This window comes from Hyperolius riggenbachi, chromosome 10, assembly GCF_040937935.1.
Source record: "Hyperolius riggenbachi isolate aHypRig1 chromosome 10, aHypRig1.pri, whole genome shotgun sequence".
NCBI lineage: Eukaryota > Metazoa > Chordata > Amphibia > Anura > Hyperoliidae > Hyperolius > Hyperolius riggenbachi.
Genome location: NC_090655.1, coordinates 249,024,787 through 249,043,133, shown reverse-complemented (window position 1 = coordinate 249,043,133; position 18,347 = coordinate 249,024,787). Strand labels below are relative to the sequence as shown.

General features: G+C 44.3%; 1 protein-coding gene across 1 annotated transcript in view; it reads right to left on the bottom strand.

Annotated features, from left to right (window-relative positions):
* LOC137537065 (uncharacterized) overlaps positions 1-18,347 on the bottom strand; it is a 338,736-nt gene that overhangs the window by 271,385 nt on the left and 49,004 nt on the right. Inside the window, exons 8-11 of the mRNA XM_068259210.1 lie at positions 17,096-17,306; positions 12,450-13,975; positions 11,005-11,178; positions 952-1,024 (exon numbers count right to left, since the gene is read on the bottom strand). Of these exons, the coding sequence (XP_068115311.1) occupies positions 952-1,024; positions 11,005-11,178; positions 12,450-13,975; positions 17,096-17,306 (1,984 nt within the window). The remainder of the gene's footprint in view (positions 1-951; positions 1,025-11,004; positions 11,179-12,449; positions 13,976-17,095; positions 17,307-18,347) is intronic.

Here is an 18,347-nt window from a genome sequence, read left to right as displayed (position 1 = left end):
TATACAGTTCTCTGCTGTCTAGTGCCCCTCCCCAAAAAAGAGCTTCCCTGGTGTCTAGTGGTTCCCCCTGCCTCAATAGCTTCCCTGGTGTCTAATGGTTCCCCCTCCCCCATAGAGCTTAACTGGTGTCTAGTGGTTCCTCCTCCCCCATAGAGCTTACCTGGTGTCTAGTGGTCCCCCCCCTCCTTCCCCCTATAGCGCTTCTCTGGTATCTAGTGGTTCACCATATAGCTTCCCTGGTGTCCAGTGGTTAGCCCCTCTCCCATAGCGCTTCCCTGGTGTCTAGTGGTTCCCCCTCCCCCATAGAGCTTACCTGGTGTCTAGTGGTCCCCCCTCCCCCTATAGTGCTTCCCTGGTGTCTAGTGGTTCACCATATAGCTTTCCTGGTGTCCAGTGGTTAGCCCTTCTCCCATAGCGCTTCCCTGGTGTCCAGTGGTTAGCCCCTCTCCCATAGCCCTTCCCTGGTGTTTAGTGGTTCCCCCCTCCCTCCACCATATAGCTTCCTTAGTGTATAGTGGTTCCCCAGCTCAGTCTATCATACAGAGTATAAGACGCAGTGGAAGCCATGCTTCTCTTACCTCTTCCATGCGCTCAAGCAATTTCCACCCATCCTCTCATTGCTCACCTCTCGATATAGTGACCAGCATCCCGATCTCTTCACTTCACATGCAATCAAGTGACGCAGGAGGAGTAGGCAATAGAGCGAGAGGTGAGTGGTAATGGATGGACGCACATGGCTGGAGCATGTGGAGGTGAAAGATACAGCTACCGCTACACCTGATACTCTGTATGATAGACTGCGTGTGCACAGGATGAGGGGCATGCGCCTGGATATAAGGGAAGTGTTTTCCATAGGACCATACTACCCTCCCCGGAACAGCCCTGGCCAAATTGGGACAGTTGGTAGGTGTGCTGTACTGCTCTCCTGTACAAGAAGTGAAAGTCTCTTACCTGGCGATGTGAGGGGCAGCTGATTCTCCATCATTAGATCTTTGCAGAGAGTCTTGAGTCCTTCTAAACACTGCTACTCTATGGAGAACTAGATGGAGGCATCCTGGTAACTGGTGTGGGAGTAAGGCGTCACTAGAGGAGCAAGAAATCAGATTCTATTCACATTCCTCACTTATATAGCCTTCTCTACTTCTTCCCAGTTCCCACTTTATCTCTAACTTGGAACTTCCTGTCCAAGTTCCACCCTCTAACGTTTGTGCGACCTATCATTTCCGGTATGTGTATTCTACTCACATATGCCATCTTGTGGACAAAAGAGTAACTGCAGCCCGTTTGTAATTTTGTCAGTTCTCCTAATTTAGCTTCTATTGACATTTTATGGCAGAGGTTTAGAAATGTCCAATGATAATAACAGATACATTAGAAAAGTAAAGAGGATTCATTTTGATTTTTTTTACTCATTTTTATAAAAAAAAAAACAACAAAAAGGCGCTTTCCCTACCCATATTTTCCTCCTTTTGCTTTGCTCTTCCACGACACAAAATTATCATAATTCTGTTGGAAGTGCTAAAAAAAGTGATTGAATGTCATAAAATCCCTATAAACACAACAAACACTTCTGCAAGTTTTCCTTTCTTTACTGGTGCAGGAATGCTGTGTTCCGAGACAAGAAGAGAAACCAATCACCATCACCCCGCCGCTGGAAGGAAACAAGGATAATGGGTAGGTCCTGCCATATGGAATCTTAGCCCCCCAGAAAGGTTCAATCTGTCAATCCTAGATGCGATGAGGTGGAAGTGTATCGGCACACCTCCCAACTTTTTGAGCCGTGAAAGAGGGACACTGAAGCCACACCCCTATTCATACCCCCAGCACACACCCCTAGTCACAAGTATCATAAATATTTCATCATGTCCAAAAACTCATAATATGCAATGGCATCATCACTGCCTTGTCAGAGTTGCCACTCAACATAAAACTGTCTGAAGGGAAACAGAATCTTGAGCAGTAATGGGAGAAGAACTGAAGCACACTGCTGGTGGACAATACAAGGGTTATGGGCACAGAGCCAGGGTGCTCCCAACATGTTACCATACCTCCCAACTTTTCGAGATGAGAATGAGGGACACTTAAGCCATGCCCCTGCCACACCCCTGGCCACGCCCCCAACACACACCTAGTCATGAATACCATAAAGATTTCATAAGAAACATTTGTTGTTTTATAACTCAAACCACACTGGTCCTTTCTATCCTGGTTCATTTTCCTTCATATTAACATTTGAAAATTAGAAATATATCAATGTAACCTCTTTAGCGGTATGCCCGACACTGTGTCGGGCATACCGCTCAAGAGGTTTTACTGGCCTCAAGAGTCTGCCCCACTAAAACTAATAGATTATCCGGCTGTATAAGATCATAGCTAGTACTAGGCTAGCTAGTGAATGTGATCGGCAACCCCTGATTGCCCGTGATCCCCCCGATCAGTCTGCTTATACTTTACCCAGCCTGGCTCCAGCGATCGCCGCAGCCTCCCGGCACAGCTCCGGTCTTCTTAATGGGGAGGATCGGGTCTGCACATCACATCATGTATGATCCTCCCCATAGAGAAGACCGGAGCTGTCCAGGGAGGCTGCGGCGATCGCTGGATCCTGGCTGGGTAAAGTATAAGCGGACTGATCGGGGGGGATCGGAGGCAATCGGGGGGTTGTGGCCACATGTACTAGCTAGACTAGTGCTAGCTATGATCAAATACAGCCGGATAACCTATTAGTTTTAGTGGGGCAGACTCAGGCTAGCAAAACCTCCCGAGCGGTCTAACGCTCAGGAGGCTAAAGGATTGGAAAAAAGTTTAGAGTCAAACACATTTTTCATTAGAGAAACACAAATATTTACAAAGAAAGAGGTACAAAGTCCTGAAAGAGGGACAAATGAGGAGGAAAGAGAGGAAGAGGGACAAGGCTCCCGAAGAGGGACTGTCCCACCAAAAGAGGGACAGTTGGGAGCTATGCGTTACTCAAGAGGACACATCCTGATTTCTCCTAGTCTCGGACATCTAAGACTTACCTCCTGATCGGGTAGAGCAGGCACTGATGAAGTGTCCTCACTCTCCACAAAAGAAACACAAATTGGCCTCATGTCGTCTCAGATGTTCCTTCTCAGAGAGGGTGACGGGTCTTGGCAGCCTCTAGCTGCACGGGTTCAGGCTTACTCTCCTTCATGCTTGTTCAGGGTCTATGGCTACGGCCGGTTTCACACTGCAAACTGCCGTGAGCGGTGTGTCGTGCCCACCGCACCGCATCGCCAAAAACAGGCCTTCAGGAAACACTGCGATAGTACGCGGTGTTCCCTGTGTGACCACCAGCCAAGCAGGAAGTGACGTGTGCTTGTGGTCCCCTTCCTGCTTCAGGGTTTGAGGAAGTGTACGGAAGCGTACTGTTAAAATACACTCCTGCACTTGTGCACTGTGAAGTGAACTTTTTTAAAAACCCTGTGTCGCCATCATGACTTCCGTGCTGACGCAGATCACAGCAGGTCACAGCAGATTACACACGGTAACGCAGATCTGCACTATCGTTAGATTAGGTACTTCCGGCGCAGCGTACCGCAACATGGGATGTATGACCTTCCCCATAGGGTTTAATTAGGCTGTAGTAGCGGAGCGACAATTTGCCACAATGCACCGCCACCCAGTGTGAAAGGACCCTAAAAGTATTAGAGGCAGAGGATCAGTAGGACAGCCAGGTAATGTGAATTGTTTAAAAGGAATAAATATGGCAGCCTCCATATCACTTTCACTTCAGGTGTGCTTTAAGGAAGGATCATGGATGGGCTATTGGTGGCCAATAGAGTGGAGCAGCAGTTGAGGAGTGAGAGGATAGGTGGATTAGTATATAACTGCAAGAAGAAGGGCTTCTTAGCAAATGTAAAATGATGTTCTGCGCATCTTCTTTTTCAGCACAAATACACAGGAAGTGAAATCCCCCCCTTTAATTAGTGTGGCTTTCTGCTCTGACTGAAGTCTGACTGACTGAATTAGCCCCACATGCTGGTTTCAGGTGTGTGATTGGGACACTACTGCAGCCAAATAGATCAGCGGGACTGCCAGGCAACTGGTATTGTTTTACAGGAAATAAATATGGCAGCCTCCATATTCCTTTCACTTCAGGTGTCCTTTAATCAAATCAGCTAAAAGAAAGGGAAGATATTCCAACTCTATCAATTCAGGCCCAGTGCTCTCTAAAGGGTGGAGGACCCTGCTTGGTGCCAAAGCTATAGGTCAATATCCTTATTAATCTGGAAGGGAAAATGCTTCCAAAACGTTAGGCCAATAGCTTGAAGCTGCAGGTGCCACAGTTAACCCATCTAGACCATGCTGCCTTTATGGCAGGCAGAGAGACCAGAGATAATTCCACCAGAGCCCTGGACCTTCATGTACCTTCCTTGCCATGCAGCAAAACATAGATATGGGCCCTGAGATGAGGGAATGGATGTGGGGGGGGGGGGGGGGGGGGGTGAGGTCTTTACATTCAAACCCAAAACCCAATGGCCTGGCTACAATCAGATGGAGCCTTCTGCGATTTAATGCCATTATTACAGTCCTGAATATTCTTAATTATAGAGAAGTCTACAATTTCAAACGTAACAGGGCAAAGTCCGATAGGTTGAACATTAACTCGTCACAAATAGACTCTGACCTAATAAAGCAAACATCAGTTTCTCTGTGCAATGACTCAATAAAATATCTAGAATTATGTCACACTGAGGCCGGGTGCACACATGGCAGAAACGTTTGCGGAGCGGGAATTGCTGCGTTTTATGCAGCAATGTTAGTCTATGGAATGCAGAAGGACCAGCCTTGCCCTTGTGATTTACAGTAAGGGCTCACTTCCACTCTTGCGGTGCAAATTTGTTGCAGAAAACGTGAAAACGAATTTGCACCCAGATGCAAATTTTACATACTATTTTGCGCTTTTTTGCAAGTATGCAAATTTAACCAGGTCAGTGCCTGTGTGCTTCGTGCTTTTATATTGATTTTAGGCAAAAACTTACGTGAATTTGCATGGAAAATTCACATAGCGAAAACGCAGGCGAATTTCCTATTAATTACATTGTATGCGAATTCTGATGGCTCTGCTGTACAGATTTTTCCTGCACAGAAAAACACTCTGTTTTCCTGACAAGTGGAAACAGGCTAATTAAGTTGTATTGGTTGTGCAAATCGGCGTGCAGAACACGCATGCAGATTCGCGATAGTGGAAACGGGCCCTAAGCGTTCTGCAGACGCTTGTAGTGTTGCATAATATGCAGGCTGGCTGCCAAAATGCACATAATGGAAGTCTAAGGGAACGCATATGCATTGCATTTTCATTGCGTTTTTAATTAAAAAGTAAAGATCTCTGATGTGTTTCCGCTTCCTGTTGTCTTCCTAATGATTTGCATAAATGTAAAAAAAACACATTACCTAAATGCAAACACATGCAAAACGCATCTGCGTAAAAAATGCTAACGCACCAAAAATGCATTACCCTAATGCAAACGCACCTGCAGAAAACGCAGGATTTTATCGCTATGAACCGAGCCTGTCAAACACAATCCCATTTTTAACATTAAATATTCACCTGTTTTGGAGAACACTGGAATGAGCGGCGGGGGAATGAGGGGGGGGGGGGGGGGATAAGAAACCTTTGCATAGCTAAATAATGTCAATAATATTAAATGAACAACCGGTCTAGAATTCGGTTTCCTAACCTTTCTACACCGAGAACGTTGTTTAGTGAATTGTGAGTGGGAAAGAATAACATTTGGCGATAGTATAATTGAGGGGCCCAATCACAGCACCCTCTACAATGCGAAGCATTGTCATTCGCCGAATAGTGTGGGCATAGTTTACTACAACCTACCCCTTTAGTATACAACCTAGCATTTTAGTAATGGGGCTTTTAGGACCGTTGTAGCCCCTCACACACTCCAATGAGTTCTGGGTCACCACAAGCTTGCTGGTTAGTCTGTACTGCAACCTACCCAAAACCTCAAAGTTTGAGCGCCTCTTATAATTTTAGCCATAGACCCTGAACCAGGATGCAGATCAGAGGTTTCTGATCTAAGTCTGACTGGATTAGCCGCGTGCTTCTTACAGGTGTGTGATTCAGACACTACTGCAGCCAGGAAGATCCACAGGACAGCCAGGCAACTGGTATTGTTTAAAGGGACGTAAGTATGGTGTTAGAATTTAAGTATTATATGCTTGAATTCGTAGGCCTCAGTTACTTTAACTGAGTTAGTTAAAAGACTTGATGTGCAGAATCGCCCTTTAAGGAGAATTTCTCTTAGAGATAAAGACAGTTCTGATTTTCAGTAGAACATTGTACTAGAACTCCCAAGGCTGTATCAGAGATATCCAGGGCAGAGGCCAGACCAGCTGGTGACAACATAAACATGAGCCATTGTTATGAAAATATTCTCACAAGTACATTAAACAATGGCCTCCTCAGAACAAGGTGACAATCCTTGGAAAATGGAATTTTCCAAGGCATGCGCAGTAAAGACGGTGCTTGTCATGATATCACGGGGTCTTGTCAGCCAATAGCAGGCGATGAGGCATAGATCTGTCCCTGCTCAGATTATGTCACATTTAACTCTTTAGAGTTGAGTATGAGTATAAGAAGAGCTAACAAGCTCCCGGGGGGGTTTGGGGGGGCTACTGCTGCTACTTCTGACTGATGACTTCCACTTTCTACTCTTTTTGTAATGTATTGTCATCTTATCTAACTGTATGCTGTATATAGGCTTAAGTGCAACGTAGTATAGATGTAACATAAGAGAAAGCCTAGTTGCCATTCAAAAGAAAAGGACCAAGAGCCTGTAACGCAAAGAGGACTCACTACAGACCAATTGCATCGCACAGGTGTAACGAACATGTAGAGATAAGCATCTGTATATCTGTTTACTGAATAAACTCCTGAAACTTTGACGACGTCTAAGAAGTTCTATCTCCTGTGCTGTTGCTGTGATGAGAGTCGAGTTATTACACTTCCTGTGATATAGTGCCGAATGAAGGTGTATTGTTGCCCATAGCAACCAACAAAGATTTATTACATATGGCAGCCTCCATATCCCTCTCACTGTCCTATAAATGTATAGGTTTTTTTTTCTTCATCCTTTTAGGATAGTTGAAGCACGTTCAGGGATGGTTGGTTAGCGTACATCATAAAAAGGCGTCAGGTAATTTAGACGCAGGGTGAAGCCACTAGTAGAATACTGGCAACTATTTTACTATTTTCTACCTGCAACCACACGAATTCTACTCCTAGCTACTTCTTAATCTGGCCTCTAAACTCTACGCCTAACACTGACGATTAATGTAATTAGGGCTCCGGCAAGGCCAGCAGTCTATGGTAGCCCCCAAATGATCCCCTCTGATATTGGACTCAGGCTAGGAACACACTCAGCAGAAACTCTAGTGTTGCGGAAAACACAGCATTTTTGCTGCTAATGGTAGTCAATGGACCGCATCAAAAAACGCATAAGCATTTTTTATGTGTTTTAAAAACGCTGCTTTTGTTGCATAATTTTCAAAAGCGCATCAAATACATACATAATGACAGTCAATGGGAACACAATGTAATGCGTTATGATATGCATTTTTTTTTATTGTTTTCTGATGTATTTCTGCTTCCAGTTGTCGCATACGCGTTTTGTATATGCGAACCGCAAACGTGTGCAAACGCACGCAAAACGTTACAAAAACGCATATGCGGGGAAAAATGCAAGCGCACTAAAAACGCACACAAAAAAACCCCGCACATGACAGAAAACTCGACCTTTCACGCACAGCCATGTGTGCATCCAGCCTGAATAGGTTCTCCTGGACTGTTATCATAGATCCACCTACCTGATAACGGTGCGGGATGGTGAGATCTGCCTGTGGACAAACCTGGGAATAAAGAGGACCTGCACATCTCTCTGGTGGGTTTTTGTTACTGGATACATAAGTAGGAAACACACACACTGACTGATTACATTGTCACCATGTGATTATCAGATAATGGGATCTAGATGGACCCTCCATTCTGCTCCCACCTTTACAAGAAATGAAAGTCTCCTCTTACCTGGAGATGTGAGGAGTGACTGATCTTCCATCAAGATGTTCTTGTACAGGTCCTTATGTCTAGTCCAAGAGAAAATTCCTGACACTTTGAGGGAGATTAGAGTTCCATCAGAGGAAAATTCTAGGAGTTTTAATGGCATGCCCTAATTCCTCCAGCAATCAGTCCTTTTAACTTCCACTCATTGTTACTTTAACCTCCCTGGCGGTATGATAAATGCGGCTGCACGGCCACGAGAGGGTTTTTTTCAAAAAAAATTTTTAGCATGTAGCTAGCCTAGCGCTAGCTACATGCTTCCCCCCTCCCTGCGGCGTCCCCCCCGTACCTACCGATCGCCGCCGGCGCCGCTTGCCCATAAGGAAATCCCGTTCTGAACGGGATTTCCTTGAGGGCTTCCCCCGTCGCCATGGCAATGAACGGAGTGACGTCATCGACGTCGTGACGTCACAGGGAATCCCGATCCACCCCATAGAGCAGCCTGGGCGCGATTGGCGAGGCTGCGCAAGGGGTATGCGGGGGGGGGCTGTTTCCGCGGCGGGTAGCGGTGCATCGGCAGCGGGCGGCGGCGATGAGACCAAACACGCAGCTAGCAAAGTGCTAGCTGCGTGTTTGAAAAAAAAATTATGTAAATCGGCCCAGCAGGGCCTGAGCGACACCCTCCGGCGGCTTACCCCGTGTCACACACGGGGTTACCGCCAAGGAGGTTAAAGGACAGCTTTAGTGAGAATTATATGGAGGTGGCCATATTTCTTTCCTTTTAAAAAATACCAGTTACCTGGCAGCCCTGCAGGTCTATTTGGCTGCAGTAGTGTTCTCTGTCTGGCCACAGGAAGTGGCACAGGAAGTGACACGCGCTTCCAGTCCCTTCCTGCTTCAGGGAACGTGGAAGTGCACGGGAGTGCATTGTAAAAAGCCGCCCCTGCCCGTGCACCGCGACATCGACTTTTTAAAAAACCCTGCATCGCCATAGACTAACATGATTTCCTGGCCAACGCAGATCGCCGCGGATCCTGCACGGTAACATAGTTCTGCGCTAGTGTTAGGGTTGCATTAGGCTGCTGTAGCAGTGAGTCAATTTGACACAACACACCAGTGTTAAAGGGCTCTCAGGCATGCCGGTTATTTAAGACTTCTGGTGACTGCCTGGATTCCTGATAACGGGACACTGCTGTATCACTATTGAACCGATTTAGACCTACTAGGTCATGTTTTACTCAAAAATGGCAAACTGGATCAGACTATCATGAAGACAGACAGTTTGATCCACAGTATCTCAGGTACCTTTCCTAAATTTCAATTTGATTGGCAATAATGGTTGGATTATAGACATCCACTCCCCAGGGGTTTAATATCATGATTGCTATGTGATATATGAGCAGTTCTGGCAGATTTGATGTATTGTTGATGCTTTGTGTTGTTTTTTGTTCTGTTTTTATTATTCGCAATTGCATGATAAATTGGTTATTGTTCTTTTGTTGTGATGTGGACAGAGTCTCAGTTATTGTGTACTTAAAGTGGATCCGAGATAAACTTTTACTCATTGCATAATTGTGTTCCTTTCATATAGTTTATAGAGCATTGCTCAAGCCAAATATTTTTTTGTTTTGTTTTAATACTCTAATTCCCTATAAACTAAACAAGCCTCGCCAACAGCTTTTTACAGTGTCTTGGCAATGTAGCAAGGGCATATGGGAGCTCAGTCTTGGCAGAAGGAGGAGGTTACTAGCCAGAGATTTCAGAGGCAGTGAGGAGGAGGAAGGAGGAGAGGGGACTGAATTTGTCACATTACACACAGGGAAGCTGATAGCATCTCCAGCCCTCAGCCTGTGACAAACAGAACATGGCTGCCCTTATTGTATCACAGGAATAAATAATCATAAACTATTGAAGCTGTTTGCAGCTAGATTTGCTGTGTAAACGATCTAAACTTTAGATAAGATACTGGTATATAGACTTGTTATAGGTAGTTTTTCATCTCGGATCCGCTTTAACGTAATATGGAAAATGAGGTATTTGTTATTGCATAAATGATGACTTTTATGGCTATCTTGTATACTGCTTTGATATGAAAACACTGTTTTTACTGATTTTTGTAGTTATCGCATGTTCTGTTTATCATGCAATAGACTCTTTAGTAAACTAAAATACAGCATTGTGAATGGACATTGGAGAGTAGCTTCTCCAAAAAACTGCGCTGATATCTATATGGGTGTAATTTCTTTCGGTGGTGCGCTGCTTTACACAATAGCAATCAATAAAGTCTCAAGCAATGGCTGCGCACAAGAACATCAACAACTGTATTCCACACTCCAAGTGGTATCCGTCACTCTTCCTATTCAGGGTCACGTCAGAATTCTCCGCTTCAGTGAGACACCACCACCACACCCCAAGCAGTGGCCACTCACCGTTATAAGAGACCCTCGATTAGATGGGTCTACAGCGCTTATGGGGTCATCTGGCCGCCCCCTGCCGTTGGAATGGATGTCACCTCCTCTCCACTTTCTGTATCAATTGCTGGTTCTTTCACCTCAAAAGACATATACCAGAGCTCCCATAGCGTAAAATTGCCTGGCATTGGATGAAGGGCTTCACTTCCGGGTTAGAGAGGCAGGGGCCATTTTAGTAAAGGGTATTTAAGACAGACAGGTGCAGGCCGCGCCAGCTTCTGAGGAGTCGCCTAGAGCGACGAAACCGGTCAAGTACACGCGGCCTTATCACCATCCAGGGGGAGAACGTGGACGCAGAGGGGAAGGCGTTAGAAACAGCGCTCTACAGCCAACCCGGTGGCCAACGTTTGGGGTAGAGCCCATAAAAACTCTATGCGAACATACCCCGGATGTGTTTGTAAGTGTGCAATCTTTTTATTAATAAATATTTTTATGCAATTTTACGCTCTCTTATAACGGTGAGTGGCCACTGCTTGGGGTGTGGTGGTGGTGTCTCACTGAAGCGGAGAATTCTGACGTGACCCTGAATAGGAAGAGTGACGGATACCACTTGGAGTGTGGAATACAGTTGTTGATGTTCTTGTGCGCAGCCATTGCTTGAGACTTTATTGGAGAGTAGCTGTTAGTAAATGACATCCTGTAAGCAAATAAAGCTTCTTTATGAACCGAGCACTAAAGGCACGTACACATATTAGATAAAAGTCAGCCGAAACAGCCAATATCGTTCAACTGTCTCATGTGTCTACAGCGTACACCTGACATTGCTTAAAGGGAATGTCCAGGCATGAGCGGAGCTGTCAACCACTCTCATGTGGTGTGGAGTGTACTGCGCCAGCGGCTGGGATCGAAGCTGCTGCGAGGTAAGGAAATGTCATTTTTCAGCCCTGCTGATCTATTCAGCTGCAGTAGTGTCTGAATAACACCAGAAACAAGTATACCGCTAATCATGGGCATGATTCATTAAGCTGTGCTACTGTAGATCTAAAAGTCACCAGCGCAAGTTAAATAAAGCGCGTCCACGCAACGCGCAGTAGTAGCATGTACATTAATTAACGTGGCAGCGGCTGTGCTAGAGCGTATTGCGGTCACGATACTTCCCATCTTGCGGTACATGCAAAGAGTGGCCAGAACATCATACCGAGAGTGCGTAATTAGGAGCGCACACTACGCAGCGCGCTTTATTTAACTAGCACTGTCGACTTTTATCTCATGTTGCTACAGCAGTGCAGCTTAATGAATCAGGCTTCTTGTCAGATCTGACAATAATGTCAGAAACACCAGATCTGATGCATGCTTGTTCAGGGTCTATGAATAAAAGTATTAGAGGCAGAGGATCAGCAGGATAAAACTGGTTTTGCTTAAAAGGAAATAAATATGGCAGCCTCCATATCCCTCTCACTTAAGTTGTCCTTTAAGAATCCAACATGGAATCCCAGAGCGTGCCCAATCACAGTGTTATACTCACTTCCATCTCTGTAGTGCACCGATCGTCAGCCCACTGCCCGCCTCCATAGACAACAGAACAGATCACTATCCTGAAGGCTAGCAATGGATCAGTACAGCATCGGACCGTTTGTCGCTCGAGGGATCATTTCCTGATTCCTGACGGGTGACAATAATCAAATTTGTGTATTTAGGTTTTAGTCTAGGGCAGGCATTGGCCCTCCAGCTGTTAAGGAACTACAAGTCCCACAATGCACTGCAGGAGTCTTACAGCCACAGTCATGACTCATAAAGGCAAATGCATTGTGGGACTTGTAGTTCCTTAATAGCTGGAGGGCCAAGTTTGCCCATGCCTGGTCTAGGGTCACATTGATTTTAACTTCAAATTCATTAAAAAATGCCATAAAAAACACAATCACTGTCCCCTTGTATGAAGATTTTATTATATTTGGTGCCTAAATGGCTCCAAGATGATATTTGAAAAAACATTTGTCTTAAACCGTGTTTGTATTTCCCATACTCTGAACTTCAAAATGCTGCCCACCAACGTGATTTTTCCGATGTCTGCGAAGGCCTCCTTTAGTGGTGTAACATTTCCCACACTCTGGGCAAGGAAAAGATTGGTCATGAGTTTTCAGATGTCCGCGAAAGTCTTCTTTAGCTGTGAAAGTTTCCCCACATTCTGGGCAAGGAAAGGATCGGCCGTGAGTTTTCTGGTGTCGAAGTAAAGTTACTTTCTCATTAAATGATTTCCCGCACTCTGAACATGAAAAAGGTCGCTCGCCTGTGTGAGTTCTCTCATGCGAACGAAGATGAGTTAAGTGAGTGTAAGCTCTCCCACACTCAGCACATGAAAAAGGCCGCTCACCGGTGTGAACTCTGGAGTGTTGATGAAGCTGTCCTTTTGTCACAAAACCTTTTCCACACTCTGAACATGAATGACGACGATCCCCTGCATGACTTCTCTGGTGTCTAAGAAGAACATGCTTAATAGCGAAAGATTTCCCACACTCTAAGCATGGAAATGGACGCTCACCTGTGTGACTCCTCTGGTGCGCATCAAAATGATTTTTCCACACAAAAGTTTTCCCACACTCGGAGCAAGAAAAAGGACGTTTACGAGGGTGATCTTTCTGGTGAGCAAGAAGATGGCTTTTCAGATCGAAAACTTCCCCACACTCTGGACAGGGAAACTGCCGCTCGGCTGTATGAGTTTTCTGATGCATAAGAAGATTACCCAACTGAGTAAAAGCTTTCCCACAGGCTGAACATGGAAATGGCCGCTCACCAGTATGAACTCTGGAGTGTTGAAGGAGCTGTCCTTTTGTCACAAAACCTTTGCCACATTCTGAACATAAATGAGGGCGATCGCCTGTGTGACTTTTCTGGTGTCTGAGTAGAACATGTTTAACAGCAAAACATTTCCCACACTCTGAACAGGAAAATGGACGCTCACCTGTGTGAGTTTTAAGATGTACATCTAACTGATTTTTCCATATGAATGATTTCCCACACTCTGAGCAGGAAAAAGGACGATAGCTAGTGTGACCTTTCTGGTGTCTTAGAAGATTAATTTTCCCACCAAAAGCTTTCCCACACTCTGAACAAGCAAACGGACGCTCGCTTGTGTTCTGATTATCAGCGATACGTTTCTTACTCTCTGGAGAAGAAGAGAGAGTCTCCCCTGTGTGTTCCCTCTGACGGGTGATAAGATGTGACTTTTCATCACCTCCATGTCTGACCTCACATGATTCACCAGAAGATTCCTCAGAATCAGACGGGTCATGCGACCTCTTCTCACTATGACCTCCTGGATGGGTATTTGGGGTACCAGGATGGGATCTGTCAGAAGATTCCTCAGGATTAGAGGGATCCGGTGATCTCTCCTCATGGTACAGTCTGTGATGTGTATTCCTAGTAATGGGGATTCCTCCTGGAGAACATTGTGTGACGCCATTATCTTCTGCAGTATCATCTGGAGGGGAGATAAGACGTCCCTCCGAGGGGCTCCCCACATTCTGTTCATCTGTTAGAAAAACAGAAGAACCGATTTCAGATAAAAAGTGTCCAGTACAAAAGAAGCATTGTATATATGGTAAAACAAGCTTGATTTAGGTGGCCATTTGGCACAGTCTTGGCTAAGAATCTAGCATGTGTACTGGTGGATCTCTAATCAACACCAACAAACAAGCGCATTCATTTTGCAACCACCCAGTCTACTGGAAGCCGCCCTATCATATGCCCTCTCCTCATGTGTTGGTGCTATGATGTTAAACTGAGGAATGGAGATGGAACTTTCATATGGTGTATAGTATCTCCTCCTCATTTGTTGGTACTATGATGTTATACTGAGGAATGGAGATGGGCCTTACATATGGTGTACAGTATCTCCTCATCATTTGTTAGTACTATGATGTTATACTGAGGAATGGAGATGTGCCTTTCATATGGTGTACAGTATCTCCTATGATGTTATACTGAGGAATGGAGATGGGCCTTTCATATGGTGTACAGTATCTCCTCCTCATTTGTTGGTGCTATGATGTTATACTGAGGAATGGAGATGGTCCTTTCATATGGTGTACAGTATCTCCTCCTCATTTGTTGGTGCTATGATGTTATACTGAGGAATGGAGATGGGCCTTTCATATGATGTACAGTATCTCCTCCTCATTTGTTGGTGCTATGATGTTATACTGAGGAATGGAGATGGACCTTTCATATGGTGTACAGTATCTCCTCCTCATTTGTTGGTGCTATGATGTTATACTGAGGAATGGAGATGGGCCTTTCATATGGTGTACAGTATCTCCTCCTCATTTGTTAGTGCTATGATGTTATACTGAGGAATGGAGATGGACCTTTCATATGGTGTACAGTATCTCCTCCTCATTTGTTGGTGCTATGATGTTATACTGAGGAATGGAGATGGAACTTTCATATGGTGTACAGTATCTCCTCCTCATGTGTTGGTACTATGATGTTATACTGAGGAATGGAGATGGGCCTATCATATGGTGTACAGTATCTCCTCCTCATGTGTTGGTGCTATGATGTTATACTGAGGAATGGAGATGGGCCTTTCATATAATGTACAGTATCTCCTCCTCATTTGTTGGTACTATGATGTTATACTGAGGAATGGAGATGGGCCTTTCATATGGTGTACAGTATCTCCTCCTCATTTGTTGGTGCTATGATGTTATACTGAGGGATGGAGATGGGCCTTTCATATGGTGTACAGTGTCTCCTCCTCATTTGTTGGTGCTATGATGTTATACTGAGGAATGGAGATGGGCCTTTCATATGGTGTACAGTATCTCCTCCTCATTTGTTGGTGCTATGATGTTATACTGAGGAATGGAGATGGGCCTTTCATATGGTGTACAGTATCCCCTCCTCATTTGTTGGCACTGTGATGTTATACTGAGGAATGGAGATGGACCTTTCATATAGTGTACAGTATCTCCTCCTCATTTGTTGGTACTATGATGTTATACTGGGGAATGGAGATGAGCCTTTCATATGGTGTACAGTATCTCATCCTCATTTGTTGGTACTATGATGTTATACTGAGGAATGGAGATGGACCTTTCATATGGTGTACAGTATCCCCTCCTCATTTGTTGGTACTATGATGTTATACTGGGGAATGGAGATGGGCCTTTCATATGGTGTACAGTATCTCCTCCTCATTTGTTGGTACTATGATGTTATACTGAGGAATGGAGATGAGCCTTTCATATGGTGTACAGTATCTCCTCCTCATTTGTTGGTACTATGATGTTATACTGAGGAATGGAGATGGGCCTTACATATGGTGTACAGTATCCCCTCCTCATTTGTTGGCACTATGATGTTATACTGAGGAATGGAGATGGACCTTTCATATAGTGTACATTATCTCCTCCTCATTTGTTGGTACTATGATGTTATACTGGGGAATGGAGATGGGCCTTTCATATGGTGTACAGTATCTCCTCCTCATTTGTTGGTACTATGATGTTATACTGAGGAATGGAGATGTCCCTTTCATATGGTGTACAGTATCTCCTCCTCATTTGTTGGTGCTATGATGTTATACTGAGGAATGGAGATGTGCCTTTCATATGGTGTACAGTATCTCCTCCTCATTTGTTGGTGCTATGATGTTATACTGAGGAATGGAGATGGACCTTTCATATGGTGTACAGTATCCCCTCCTCATTTGTTGGTACTATGATGTTATACTGGGGAATGGAGATGGGCCTTTCATATGGTGTACAGTATCTCCTCCTCATTTGTTGGTACTATGATGTTATACTGAGGAATAGAGATGGGCCTTTCATATGGTGTACAGTATCTACCCCTCATTTGTTGGTACTATGATGTTATACTGAGGAATGGAGATGGACCTTGCATATGGTGTACAGTATCTCCTCCTCATTTGTTGGTACTATGATGTTATACTGAGGAATGGAGATGTCCCTTTCATATGGTGTACAGTATCTCCTCCTCATTTGTTGGTGCTATGATGTTATACTGAGGAATGGAGATGTGCCTTTCATATGGTGTACAGTATCTCCTCCTCATTTGTTGGTGCTATGATGTTATACTGAGGAATGGAGATGTGCCTTTCATATGGTGTACAGTATCTCCTCCTCATTTGTTGGTACTATGATGTTATACTGAGGAATGGAGATAGGCCTCTCATATGGTGTACAGTATCTCCTCCTCATTTGTTGGTGCTATGATGTTATACTGAGGAATGGAGATGGGCCTTTCATATGGTGTATAGTATCTCCTCCTCATTTGTCGGTGCTATGATGTTATACTGAGGAATGGAGATGGGTCTTTCATACGGTGTACAGTATCTCCTCCTCATTTGTTGGTACTATGATGTTATACTGAGGAATGGAGATGGACCTTTCATATGGTGTACAGTATCTCCTCCTCATTTGTTGGTGCTATGATGTTTTAATGAGGAATGGATATGGGTCTTTCATATAGTGTACAGAATCTATGCACATACTGTATGTTTCTGATGAGGACATTGGCTGGTGGGCTTTTCACACTTTTCAATTAAAAACGAGCATCCATACTTTACTGGTGTAAAATATGAAATCTTATTTATGCTTATTTGCTTATTTATTTGCCTATGTATTACCTGTGCCGATAGCTAAGGAACCATCTTCCTGTTTGATTGTCCTCAACATGCCTTGCCCCTCTGTAGGCTTCCGATCACTCCTCACATATGTCTCCTCTTCTTCCTCTTTAATTGTTCCCATTGTGTCACCCTCCACCATAGACTGCTGATCACTCCTCACATATGTCTCTTCTTTTTTCACCTTAAATTTTATAGAAATCAGATCTTCTCCCTAAACACAGAAAATGAGCGAAAATAACATTTGCACACTAATGAACTTGGAAGTACACAACAAAATAGAATCATCAAGCCTCTTTTTAAGGTGGTCATATATTTGATCAAATCTGCTAGAAATTGATGCTGCAAACGATTCCCAATCAGGATTTCAGGATGAAATTGTTCAATTCAGACAATCAGGCTACATGGAAAATTGTGGTTGATTGGCGGCGGATGAAGCTGCTCTCACCTGTTCATGGCGCGTGGTTCCGGTGTCCTTCCTCCGACAGGCAGGCACAGATCTGCAAAGATTTCATGCTGAAACCTATTGAAAATCTGTGTGCAATGTGTGGAGAAATTCGAGCAGATAGATCCCGCTCTGATCAGATATTGTGTGCCATATCCATCAGTGTATGGCCAGCTTTAGAGGGGACTCTCAGTTTCTTCTGCAGGAGAAAATTTGTGTGCGATTGTATGTTCACCCCATGTTTGCGTGGGTTTTCCTCTCACATCCCAAAAACATGCAGATTAGTTAATTGGTCTCTCCCCCCCCCTCCCCCCCCCAAAAAAAAAAATGACAATAGAGTGCCAATAGTAAAACATAAGAAAATAGACTATTATAGGGATTGAATTGTGAGCTCCTCTGAGGACAGACAGTCAGTGACATGACTATCTACTCTGTAAAGTTCTGCAGAAGATGTCAGTGCTATATAGATACATAATAATAATAATATGGTAGGACATTAGACTTTGGCTATGGTAGGATTAGATTGTGAGCTGAGCTCCTCTGAGGACATTCTGTGACATGACTATGTACTCTGTAAAGTGCTGCAGAAGATGTCAGTGCTATATACATATATAGTAGGACATTAGACTTTGGCTATGGTAGGATTAGATTGTGAGCTCCTCTGAGGAGTCTGTGACTTGACTATGTACTCTGTAAAGTGCTGCAGATTATGTCAGTGCTATATAAATACACAATTACCTTCACATGTAAGTATAAAAAAATCAAGCAATAGGTCAGAAATTAATCAGAGAAATCAATGTGTGTATGGGC